Below are 13,230 nucleotides of genomic sequence, written 5' to 3' on the forward strand. Positions count from 1 at the left end.
TTACAACATTGGCCAATTTATCAGCTCCTGCAGGAGGTGGTTTATGGAACAGTAGGATGGGCCAGGCAAAATACTCCAGTATCTTCTCATCCATGTGCCTCAGATGTACTGGGGGTTATCCAACTGCATACCCAAGCTCTCCCTCCTCTCTGTCTCCCCCAGTACATGGAGCAGTCCCTGATCTGTTACCAGAAGAGGTTCCTGCCTTTGCCTTTGGGGTTTTCCCTCCCTCCCTCCCCAGCCAGGCCTGGAGGGACAGTGGCAGTGCACTCACGTGTTCCAGGAAGCAGGGCCCAATCTCACTGAGATGGGGGTCCTCGTTGTTGTACTGCTTCTCCAGGTCCCGCACGAAGCCCATCTGAAATCTGTAGATGTCCTCAATGTTCCCAAAGATGATTTTCAGCTGCTCGTCACTGAACATGTCCCTCCTCTTGCGGCACTGCTTTAAGTAACCCTGGGAGAGTGAGAAAGGAGGATTTGCAGAGAGCAGCCACAGCCAGGGGACAGCCCCAGGGAGGGGAGCCCAGTGCTCTGCAAACCCCACTGCCCCCAACACCTCCTACCCAGGTCTCCTACAAGCACTGCTGCCTCCCCATCCTTCCAGTGGCTCAGCCTCCACAGAAAGCTGTGAGGGGCTGTTTGAGCTCTGATTTCTCCTTTCAGCTCAGTAATCAGGACAAGGAAGCTGTTTAGTACCATCAGCAAGTTCTGTTTAGTATCTTTATCAACCACCTGGAATAGGGGATGGAGTGCACCCCCAACAAGTTTGCAGCTGATGTGCTGGAGGGTGGGAAGGCTCTGAGCAAATCCCCTCATCCTCCCACACCTCACCTGTCAGGATGATCATCACTGAATCACAGAATTTTTAATGTTGGAAAAGACCTTTAGGATTATCAAGTCCAACCAGAATGATTTAGACTAGAAACTCTGCAAGGCCAAATCTCAGCTGTTACAACTGGCCTGGTCTGTTTTGCAGCATCCTGACTAGAAAGAAACAACACAGGGGTCATCAGGAGATGACTGTGCTTACTCTGCTTGCCTTTATTACATAGGAAGGGGAAAAAATGAAGGGAAGAAAACGCCAGCAGCTCCAGTGGAATGACTAAATTTGGGAACTTGGGATGCTTAGTCACACTGCCAGCTGGTAACATGCAGCTGCTGGGCCACAATGAACACTGGAACCCTGCAATGAACTGTCCTTCAGCCTCACCATGTGGTTCCTGGCAGGGACAACTTCAAACATGAATGAGAAATGCAACTCTGGCTGACCTGGCCTGGACCCAACCTCTGCCATGTGCAGCTCAGCTCAGAGGATGCCGTCACCCTGAATTTCCTGGCTTTTCAGCTGAGAAGTTTGGGTTATGGAACAGCTTCTACACTTCCCAGTCTAGGTCTCTCTTCCCCCAGGAGCTCCTTGATGACTCATTTCCCTGGGTTTCCCCCTCTGATTTTCCAAGGCCACAAGGAATGGGAGGAGGCTGCTTCCCACACTATGGGATGGTCACAGGGCAAACCAAAATTCAGACTGGGGAGAAATGACACAGAGCATCTCTCCAGGCAGATTTTCCTGTTTACCGGATGATCTCAGAACAGCCTGGGAAAAAACCCAAGGAAAAAGCCAGGAAAAAGCCCTCCCTGTGCCCATGGGACAGTGTTCCCTCACTGTGCTCTGAGTCCCTCCCCTCCTGAACACAGGAACGTCTCCCAGCCTCGGGGCTGCCATTGGCTGCAATTCCCATCCTCACTATTCCCACCCTCCCTGTGCTGCTTCATCATTTCTCTGGAATCACGTGTCTGGAGGAGCTGAAGCAGCACATTTCTGTGCAGGCACCTCTGAAAGCACAGGGAGAATAAAGGAATTTGAAGAGTTCCCAAGCCTCATCCTCTCTGTGCGTTTGAAGGTGGTTTCCAGCACAAGACAGGAAAAGGAGACTGAAGATTCATCCATAACATGCAGCAGAGGAGGCTGCTGCAGAGTTTTTCTAGTAAATTTACTTCTGTTACATAAAACAATGTCATCTTCCTTCTGCTCATCCCGTCAGGTTTGCTCAGAGAAGGGAGAGCTGACTGATGAGCAGATGTTGGAGAGGGTTTTGCTCAATGAATACCTAAAAATAGCTGCCAAACTGTCTGGCTTTAAAGTACTTTTCCATGTAGTCCCTGAAGTATAGGCCAAAGTTGGGCAGGATTTGCAGGAGGTTAAGTGCTGAGTTTTCTTCACCCCACAGTGGGCTTAGAGACAGCCAGGAGAGGTGGTCAATCTGTCCATCCATCCATCCATCCATCCATCCATCCATCCATCCATCCATCCATCCATCCATCCATCCATCCATCCATCCATCCATCCATCCATCCATCCATCCATCCATCATCCATCCATCCATCCATCCATCCATCATCCATCCATCCATCCATCCATCCATCATCCATCCATCCATCATCCATCCATCCATCCATCCATCCATCCATCCATCCATCATACATCATCCATCCATCCATCCATCCATCCATCCATCCATCATCCATCCATCATCCATCCATCCATCCATCCATCCATCCATAATCCATCCATCCATCCATCCATCCATCCATCCATCATACATCATCCATCATCCATGCATCCCTCATCCATCCATCCATCCATCCATCAATCCATCCATAATCCATCCATCCATCCCTCATCCATCCATCCATCCATCCATCAATCCATCCATAATCCATCCATCCATCCCTCATCCATCCATCCATCCATCCATCCATCCATAATCCATCCATCCATAATCCATCCATCCATCCATCCATCCCTCCATCCATCCATAATCCATCTATCCATCCCTCCATCCATCCATAATCCATCCATCCATCCATCCATCCATCCATCCATCCATCCATCCATCCATCCATCCATCCATCCCTCCCTCCTGGTGCTGGCCAGCTCCTGAGCTCCCTGCCTGGCCAGACTCATGCCATGGGTGTTGGAGCAGTCACAGGGTGTGCAGTGACACAGGAGCAGGGAGTGGAAATGCATCCAGAAGCAGAGGGGAGCAATGGGAGGGCTCTTCACCACCACCCTCCAGGAACGACCTCCCATGCTCAGGTGCCTCCCTGGTGTCAGGATTTGTTATTCACTGCAGCTCAGAAACAATAACCACACACAGCTAAACTCAGCACTAAACCAGGCTCAGCCCAGCCAGAGCTGCTCTGCCTTCCCCTCTCACACCTCATCCTTCATCCTACACCTAAAACACCCCAAAACAAAGAGCCTGGGAAGAGGGGAATGTGCCCCTATCAGAGCAGCTCACCAGGGGCTCTCTGCTGCCTGCTCGTGCTGTGGCACAAACAGCAGCCCTGCCCACCCCACCAGGGCACGGGGAGCCCAGCCCAGCCCATCTCTCCCAGCCAGTCCAGCCCAGCTCTCCCAGTTCATCCCAGCTCTCCCAGCCCAGCCCTGCTCACACCCCGCTGTTCCAGCCCCCAGCTGACAGAGCCCAGGGAGCCTTCCCCACAGAGGGATTGCTGGGGTTAGACTGAGCATACTGAGCCTCTCTCCAGCAAGGCACAGCCCATCGTTGCACAGATGAGAATGCCCATTTCAGCCCTCCTCCCTGCTTAGCTGAATCATTTCCTGATGCTCTACCTGCAGCTAAGATTTATCCCCTCAATCCCAGTCTGCATCACACAGAGCAAAGAGAGAGCAGAGCTTTCTGGATTTCTCCTGTCTGGGATACATCATTAGGGGCAGCAAATCAGTGCTCCCCCACTGCAGCTGAACCTGTCTGCACCTCCTGAGAATCCCAATTGGCAGAAACATGGTGACATGGCTGGAGATGCAAGTTAAGGTTTATTTTAGTTTCTTTTGTTTTCGTTTCCAACAGAAAAGTGCAAATGCAGGAAAAGAAACAAAATGTGGAGAAGTGTCTGCAGTCTTCCCTTCTCCAATGCAAAGCTCTCTGACCGAAATAGCACACTGAAATTAAGCTCATTTGTTTCCAAATTGAAATCCCAAGGCTCTTCCATATTTGAAAAGTGTCATAGATGCTTTTTGGATGGCTGCTCTGTCTTGCTGGGAGGAAAGCAGCAAGGATGAAGGGAGGAAGACATTCCTCTAAGCACCATCCCCAAGGGGCTTCACCACATTGACTGGGCACAGGCTCACTAAATCCTAAACATTGCGAGGGATGAGCCGAAAGCCATCCCCAGACTTTGATTTCAGGGCTCACAAACTTCTGCCTCTCAGTGATAAGGCCATCTCCACACACAGTGCTCAACTCTGGCACAGCCACATGTTCCCCTTCCCAGACACCCAGCAGCACAGGCTCTGCACCTTGGGCTCAGCTCAGGGCACTAATCCTGAACCTAAGGGGTTGTAGGGGTTAATTGTGCCCTAATGAACAAGAACCAAGTTGGGGATTTGTGGGGTCAGTCACTAAAGTCCATTGCTTGCTGGTTCTCTTCTTCATTTCCCTTGGTGGAAACGTTTTGCCCTCACTCTCACCATGAAAAAGGCAAATGGGGGCCATCCTGAGCCAGGGGAAATCGTGAACCCGACATGAAAGGCACAGATGACATGGGTAACTGATTGGTTTAATTACAACCTAATTTCCTCAATCACAAGTTCAAAAGTAGATGGCATTGGGTTTTAATTAAGAAGGCTGCTTGAAGGATCTCAACCTCATCATGTTTTAGTCAAAGAGCTATGGAATAAAGGTCAGGAAATTGCACTTTCGGTTAATACAAACTAAAGGAATTATCAGATCCAGCAGGAAATTCTCAGAACTGTCAATACATATTGACAGATGCTGCTCCTCCATTAGACACAGTCTTCAGACACTTCAGCTTGTTCCCAAATCACCCAGGGACAAACCCAGGCTCAACCCTTGCCAGCCCCTCACCATGGGCAGGTGTGCCCCAGCTCCAGGTACCTCAAAGATGTCCTTGAAGTGTTTGATGTAATGGGGACAGAGCCAGGCCAGCCCCATGTCCTGTTCCCAGCTCCAGGTACCTCAAATATGTCCTTGAGATGTTTGGTGTAATGGCAACAGCCTCAGGCCAGCTCCAAGGGTAGCCCCAGCCCCAGGTACCTCACAGATGTCCTTGAAGTGTTTGATGTAATGGGGACAGAGCCAGGCCTGTTCCCATGTCCTGTTCCCAGCCCCCATGTCCTGTTCCCAGTCCCCATGTCCTGTTCCCACCCCCAGGTACCTCACAGATGTCCTTGAGGTGTTTGATGTAGTGGGGATAGAGCCAGGCCTGTCCCATGTCCTGTTCCAGTCCCCATGTCCTGTTCCAGTCCCCATGTCCTGTTCCCAGCCCCAGGTACCTCACAGATGTCCCTGAGGTGTTTGGTGCAGTAGGAACAGCCCCAGGCCAGTCCCCAAGGGTAGCCCCAGCCCCAGGTACCTCACAGATGTCCTTGAGGTGTTTGATGTAGTGGCGCTCGGTGCTCATGATCTCGTTGATGACGTTGGCTCTCATCTGGTCGCGGTTCTGCACGGTCCTGCCCAGGCACAGGCAGTCGGCGCTGGGGTCCAGGTGCCCGTTCTGCACCTCGCTGGTTCCCTCCTCCACGCCATCCTCCTGGTTCACCCATAGCTGGGGACAGAGGCAGGCACAGGGATCACTGCCAGCAGCAGCAGGGCTGGCTCAGGGCTGCAGGGCCCTGGGAGATGTTGGATCCACCCCTCCTCAGCCCATGGGCTGTGCACACAGCTCCCAGCCCACCCTGCCCAGCTCCATACTGGCACAGCCAGCCCCAAACACTCCCCATCTCCTGGGGATTGCAGTGCTGGCTGCTCTGACCCCAGATGTGAAATCCCCCTGTGACAGGGTGAATGAATGAATGAGTGAATGCTCAAGAGCTTCCGACTGAGAGGGGCACAAGTGAGACAGGGCAGCCTGAGGAAAACTGCAGTGCTGGTGGCAAGCACACTGTCCCAGCTCCTGGCACCCCCAGCTGGGCCCCTCTGAGCACAGGATCCTCTGGGAGCAGGGCTAAGCCCTTCCCAGGGGACTGATTCCAGGAGGAGATATGTCCATATGGATTCCATATGGAGATATCTGGCTGGTCCAGAGATCTGAAGTGCACATCAGCTCTGGGCTGTGTTTCTGGAGCTCTGTCACCTCCCAGGCTCTGAAGGAGCTCTGATTCCATTTCTCAGCAGCTTTCCTCATCAGCTCACAGGGACAGCCTTCCTGGCTCAGGCAAGTCCCATATCTCAGCAGCCCAGCACTGGGATCCCCAAACCATGGCACCCCCAGAGCAGAAGGGACACCCCTGAGCAAGGGTCCTAACCCTGGGGGCTGAGGGCAGCTTGGGACAGGTGCACTGGGCACTGAAAATTACAAAAAGCAGTGAAAAAGGATCTGTGTGTTCTCAGCACATTGAAGCTGCCTTCCAGTATCAAATAAAAAGCATCCACAGAAATTGCAAATTCCACCTCTCCCCTGTGTGTCTGAACCAGCCTGCGCTCTGCACACACCATACGGATCAAGGGCTCCTTCTGTTACCTTTTCCCACAAAAGCTGCTTCAAATAACTCTGATTGACTCAAATTGGGCTCAGGGTAGTTTGTAAACAAACATTAAATAAAACTTAGAGCTGACAGAAATACCCCTGTCTTTCACAGACCACCTCAGCTGTGATGGAAATGAGGCAATTTCTCTCCTCAGTGTTTGAAGTCCCCAAATGCTGGGGACTTTCAAACTAAAAATACATTTTCCTGTGAGCAGTGGAACTGTCCACACACAGAGTACAAGCAAACCAGGCAGCATCATTAACCTGATCTTCAGGCTTCCTTTTAATGTTAATAGTGTTTCCAGCTTCCCCATTATTCAGTTTAAACTGGGCTGTGCACAGATTGTAAAGGGCAGTGTTCCTGTAAATTAGGAAAGTAAAAAACCTCCAAACCTGCCCCTGCTCCTTCCCTGCATTCCCAACCAGCAGCTGTTCTGCTAAACCACCTCTTGCAGCTCCCACGTTCTGCCCTCCCACAGGCAGTTGTAAAGGCCAAGGAAAAAAACAAACACCAAAAAACCCAAACCCATCTCTTCTTTAGCAGGATGTTAATGATGCTGCAAATCTGGGGGATCAAAAAGGGGTTTTGTAGGATTTCTATCAGCACTGGCAGGCCTGGCTGAGGCCTGGGTCACTGTGAGGGAGCTGCTGATCCAATCCCACCAAATACAGTGGAATCCAGCATGGAAAACCTCTCCTGCCATGCTGAAACAAATGTCTCTTGTTCAAAAAACCAAAAAATTTCTAGCCCAAAATCTGGCTAGGAAAGTGTCTCTTTCAGCAAGCCCACCCTCCTCTGGAAGAGGTTTGGGGTCCACTGAGGCAGAGCAACACCCCATGAACGTGAGCAGTGGTTTCTGCTGAAAAAGAAATAAAAAATAAATAAAATTTAAATAAATAAATGAAACAAGTGTTGCTGCTGAGCAATGTCCCTGTTGGGGTAAGGGACCTTGGGGCCAACTACTGACAGCAGTGCCACCAATTTCAGTGCTGGGAAAACCTGGGGGCACCCTGAGAAGGGAAAATGGGTCCTGGGAAGGCCAGAATGGCACAGGGAGTCCTGCAAGGGACATGTCCTGGTGGCAGCTTCACTGGCATTCCAACAAACAGATGTGGAAAATGCAGCAGGAGCAGTGTGGGGATGAGACCCTGTTGGTTGAAGTTTAAAATAACTTCCCACCCTGCTTTTCCTCTCCTACAGAAAGGGATTCTGCAGCCTTCCCAAACCCAACAGGAACAGCCTGTTACCAAGTCTGATGACATTCCTGCCAGTTTGGCAGCAGAGCACATTTTTAAAGCTCTACCTCCTGGAGTCAGGTGATCATGAGAAAAAATTTGATTTTCACTTAAAAAAAAGGCAGAAAGATCTGATCATTACAAGGCATGTGTGTGTAAGCCTGAGTCATGAGTCCTAAAGGCTTTGAAACTCCAAGGCAGATAGCAAACTTACAAACTTCCAGGATTCCTCAAATTCAGGCTGCCTTTTGTGCACAGCAGGAACACTCCCTCCTTCCTCATCTGCAAATCTCAGGAGTCCTGCTTTCTTCTTTAATGAAATTTTTGCTCCTTCCTGCTAGAATCCATGTTCCCAAAAGGAGAAAAAAGTACAGTTCTAGTCTAGATGACTTCTGCCTTAGATTAAAAACAAATGCAACAATTTTATCAGCTCCAGAGGAAGCTGAAGGTGCTTCCACCCTGCTCCCTCCAGCCCCTGCTGCTGGAAGGATGAATCCCACTGTGTTGTTCAAACACTCCTGTTTCCATCTAAACCTCTGAAGTTCTCTGAAATTCCACCAAGGATCCTTCTTCCAGGGCATCATTTGAAGTTGGGAGCATGAGTAATAAAAGCTGGCGTGCAGTGGCAGCTCTGGCACTGACCTTGGCCCAGTCCCTGCAGCTGGAGGGACCTAAACCCAGGGATAGCCATGGAAAAACTGATGGAGCTGTTGAAATCTGGGCTGAAATGCATCCCCAGACCCTTGTTCTCACCCAGGAGCAGCATCTGCTGAGACACCCCTGGGGCTGGGTTTGCCCCCCTCAGCACTGGGGGGGAGCTGGGCCGTGCTGGGCCAAGGGGAGGTGGCGCTCCAAGGGTTAACTGTGCCCTCTGTCCCAGTGCCACCAGCCCAGGCTGGATCCCTGGGCCTCAGTGATGGAGTGCAGGTGACAGTGAGGTGGCACAGCCACACTGGGAGATGCTGGCCTCGCCCCAAAACTTCTGCAATGTCACATTGAGTGATTTGGATAAAGCTGCAAACGCTCCTGCTTTAACCCAGCACCTCTGCCAGGGTCATCCCTCTGTTTCACACCCAGGGGGCTCCCAAAAATGCCTGAATTTCCCTCCTTCCTGTGGGGAACAGCTGAGATCACACTCCTGGAAAAAGGTCTGTCTGCTCCCCATCTCTCCAAAGGGACACAAAGGCACTGCTGCCCCTCCCTCTCACAGCAAATATCTCCATTCTTAGAAAAGAAACTTCAGACTCTGTTTTTTTCCCAGGTTCATCCCACCTCTCCAGCACTCCCAGCTCAGGATGGGTGGCTGCCATCCCTGTGGGGATTTCTAGGGATAAATAAAAATAATAAACAATAATAAAACAAATATAAACAATAACAAAACAAATATAAACAATAATAAATCCAGGGTCTCTTTAAACACCTCTGCAATGGAAAACATCAGGGGCTGTAAAATGAAACAGCAATGGGAGGGCTTTCCCCCAGGCCATGAAAAGCACCCAGCAAGCAAACCACCAAGCCCTGAGAGCCATTCTGGGCTTTTTGTATCAAGAATCAATTAAAAGAAATCAGTAAAAACTACAGGGAAAAAAATCAAGTAGCATAACACTGGTCCTACATGATGTTTCCCATCGAGAGGCCCCTCCATGTGGAGAGGAACAGATTTATCATGAGGCTCCCAGTCCTATTCCAAAATTCAACCTAATTGGGAAGTCATGACCAGCTCTTGTGTAATGCAAGAACTTGCAGAGGCAGATAAAAGTAAAATAATCACGGAAAAAAGGCCCTTTTCCCTAAGGAGCACTTCTGGGAGCCAGGGAGAGCTGATGGCTGCATTGTGCTAATTCATGTTCTCCATGACTGATATCCTTTTGGAAAGGGAAAAAAGGGAGAGCCGGGGAGCCACAGGCCAGGCAGGCTCACCCCAGTGCCCAGCAGGAGCACGGAGCAGATTCCTGGAAAATCTGTTCAGGCACGTGGAGGGCACGGAGGTGACTGGGGAGAGCCACCAGAGCTTCCCTGGGGGCAGAGCATGCCTGACACATTCAGTGACCTGGGACACGGTGTTACAGAGCCCAGAGCCCTGCCAGGGCCTGAAGGGGCTCCAGGAGAGCTGCAGAGGGACTGGGGACAAGGGATGGAGGGACAGGACACAGGGAGTGGCTCCCACTGCCAGAGGGCAGGGATGGATGGGAGATTGGGAATTGGGAATTGTTCCCTGGCAGGGTGGGCAGGCCCTGGCACAAGTGCCCACCCTGGATCCCTGGCAGTGCCCAAGGCCAGGTTGGGCATTGGGACACCCTGGGACAGTGGGAGGTGTCCCTGCCATGGCAGAGGTGGCACTGGGTGGGTTTTAAGGTCCCTCCCAGCCCAAACCAGTGTGTGATTCTATGATATAAAATCTCTGTAAATACAATGTATCAGCTTGCAGCTTTACCCAAATGGCACTGGGCCAGCAGCACTGACCTGCAATGATTGCAGATTTACCCTGCTCGGTGCAGGCACTGGATGGAGAGGACTTTTCCTTCAACAGGCACCAAGGCCTGATCACCTCATAATGATCAGAAAGCACAACAAAGCAAACATGTTAGCAGCCAGCTGGATGATTAACCTGCTGCCACTGGATATTCACAAGGACACAACCAGAGATAATGTGCCATTCTGGATTCTCACTCCCAATTAACTCATGTGGCAGATTAATGACACACACACATCCTTCAGAGAGCTGCTGCCATCCCAGGGAATCTGGATTGTACAGGACAGGGGTTAAGGTGCCAGAGGATCCAATAACCTGGGAAATCCATGGAAGCACAGAGCCTCAGGACCCTCTCCCACCCCTCCACCCTGCCCTGCAGCAGAGCAGCTCCATTCCCACAGGATCTGCTCCTTTTCCTGCCTCCCTGAGCTGCCAGCAGGGCTGTGTCCTTGTCAGCAGCCCCGTGCAGTGTCACACCCCGTGCAGCGTCACATCCCTGTGCAGTGTCACATCCCCAACCTGTGCAGTGTCACACCCTGTGCAGTGTCACATCCCCAACCTGTGCAGTGTCACACCCTGTGCAGTGTCACACCCTGTGCAGTGTCACATCCCCAACCTGTGCAGTGTCACAGCCTGTGCAGTGTCACACCTCAGTGCAGTGTCACAGCCTGTGCAGTGTCACATCCCTGTGCAGTGTCACACCCTGTGCAGTGTCACACCCCTGAGCAGTGTCACACCCTGTGCAGTGTCACAGCCTGTGCAGTGTCACACCTCAGTGCAGTGTCACAGCCTGTGCAGTGTCACAGCCTGTGCAGTGTCACACCCTGTGCAGTGTCACAGCCTGTGCAGTGTCACAGCCTGTGCAGTGTCACACCTCAGTGCAGTGTCACACCTCAGTGCAGTGTCACAGCCTGTGCAGTGTCACACCCCTGTGCAGTGTCACACCCCTGTGCAGTGTCACAGCCTGTGCAGTGTCACATCCCTGTGCAGTGTCACATCCCTGTGCAGTGTCACACCCTGTGCAGTGTCACAGCCTGTGCAGTGTCACACCTCAGTGCAGTGTCACATCCCTGTGCAGTGTCACACCCTGTGCAGTGTCACACCCTGTGCAGTGTCACATCCCCAACCTGTGCAGTGTCACAGCCCTGTGCAGTGTCACATCCCTGTGCAGTGTCACACCCCTGTGCAGTGTAACATCCCTGTGCAGTGTCACAGCCCTGTGCAGTGTCACACCCTGTGCAGTGTCACACCCTGTGCAGTGTCACATCCCCAACCTGTGCAGTGTCACACCCTGTGCAGTGTCACACCCTGTGCAGTGTCACATCCCCAACCTGTGCAGTGTCACAGCCCTGTGCAGTGTCACACCCCTGTGCAGTGTAACATCCCTGTGCAGTGTAACATCCCTGTGCAGTGTCACAGCCCTGTGCAGTGTCACACCCTGTGCAGTGTCACACCCTGTGCAGTGTCACATCCCCAACCTGTGCAGTGTCACATCCCTGTGCAGTGTCACACCCTGTGCAGTGTCACACCTCAGTGCAGTGTCACATCCCTGTGCAGTGTCACATCCCCAACCTGTGCAGTGTCACACCCTGTGCAGTGTCACACCCTGTGCAGTGTCACATCCCCCACCCCTGTCCATCCCCACCCCTGTCCATCCCCAGCCCTGTCCATCCCACCCCACCACACTCCCCTCTGGATTAAGGAGGTTGGTTGCCCATCTGCAGCCCAGGAGGGCCCGTGGTGCAGAGCTCTGCACAAGCAAAGCAGCAGCAGCCTCCAGGCTCAGCCTGCCCTGGGCTCTGCCGAGGTGTTCCCCTTCCCCAGGCTCCAGGAGGAGTGAGGAGCTGCAGGAGATGCTGTATGTCCCCCGGAGCTGTCCCTGCCAGCCCCGGCCCCTGCCCAGCAGGGGAGGGCTGGGAATGTGCATGCAGTTTGCTGGGAAGCACAGAGCATCTCCTGCATCCTCTTCCAGGACAAGGAACAGGACATTTGGCAGCAGAAGGACAGGCAGCTGAAGCAAGGGGCTTTCCCCTCCCGTGGTCCCACCACCCTTTTCTTCCCCAGCCTGAATTTCTCCCTCAGTAATCTGCCCCCAGCCTCAGTGGCCTCCACACCTTGCAGCCCACAGGCTCTTTGATACCTTCTCTTTCCTGCCTCCAATTGCCCCCAGCTTTAGCAAAGCCTCTTCAGCTCTTCTTCTCCTCCCTAAAACTCTCATTCCCAGTCTCAGAAATTCCCTTTACCCAAGGGGAGAAACACCCTTTAGTCATTTCTGGGAAAGGAGAAAGCAGGGCCCTGCTGGGATTCTGTAGGGACAGCTCCAGGCTCTGTATCCCTGAAAGGGGAACAAGAACAGCTCAGAGAACAGGCCCTGTGCTCCCTCCTGCTCCCTGCAATCCAAATGCACATTCCCAGGGGCTGCAGCTCCAGCACGGACCAAAACCTGCTTGGACACTGCAGCAAACTGCATCAGAACCCTGGGAATCAGGGCTCAGCCCCCCATTTCCCACAGCCCAAGCCCTGCTGGCACTCAGGAGGGAAGAGCAGCAGCTCAGAGCCCCCTCAGAGCCCTGCCAGGCTGAGGAAGGGCAGGCCCAGGGAAGGGGCTCTGCAGGTTTGTGCCTGGAGGGGCTGTGGAGATTCCTGCCTGCTTTGCCTGACTCAAAGAAAGGCCTCCAAACTCTGGTTTAGCCCCTCCAAACTCTGGGTTTGCCCCTCCAAACTCTGGTTTAGCCCCTCCAAACTCTGGTTTAGCCCCTCCAAACTCTGGGTTTGCCCCTCCAAACTCTGGTTTAGCCTCTCCAAACTCTGGTTTAGCCCCTCCAAACTCTGGGTTTGCCCCTCCAAACTCTGGGTTTGCCCCTCCAAACCAGCCTGTCCAGGGAAGGGCACAGTGCCAGTGTGTGTGACCCCTCTGGGGGCCCTGTCTGGGCTGCAGGTGGCACAGGGAGCCCTGGGGTGCTCCTTGCCTTTAGGAACCCCAAACTCTGCAGCTCAGCCTGTCCCCA

At 52.6% G+C, this 13,230-nt stretch overlaps 1 protein-coding gene across 7 annotated transcripts in view; it reads right to left on the reverse strand.

Moving 5' to 3' along the window:
* The window catches only part of ARHGEF9 (Cdc42 guanine nucleotide exchange factor 9), a 207,146-nt gene that overhangs the window by 46,074 nt on the left and 147,842 nt on the right, over positions 1-13,230 (reverse strand). For all 7 annotated transcript variants that reach the window (XM_030967639.1, XM_030967637.1, XM_030967638.1 and 4 more), the window contains 2 exons: positions 5,401-5,592; positions 275-454 (listed from right to left, as the gene is read on the reverse strand). In XM_030967639.1, coding sequence (XP_030823499.1) covers positions 275-454; positions 5,401-5,592 — 372 coding nt within the window. The remainder of the gene's footprint in view (positions 1-274; positions 455-5,400; positions 5,593-13,230) is intronic.

The sequence above is a fragment of the Camarhynchus parvulus genome, chromosome 4A, assembly GCF_901933205.1.
Source record: "Camarhynchus parvulus chromosome 4A, STF_HiC, whole genome shotgun sequence".
In the NCBI taxonomy this organism is placed as follows: Eukaryota; Metazoa; Chordata; class Aves; order Passeriformes; family Thraupidae; genus Camarhynchus; species Camarhynchus parvulus.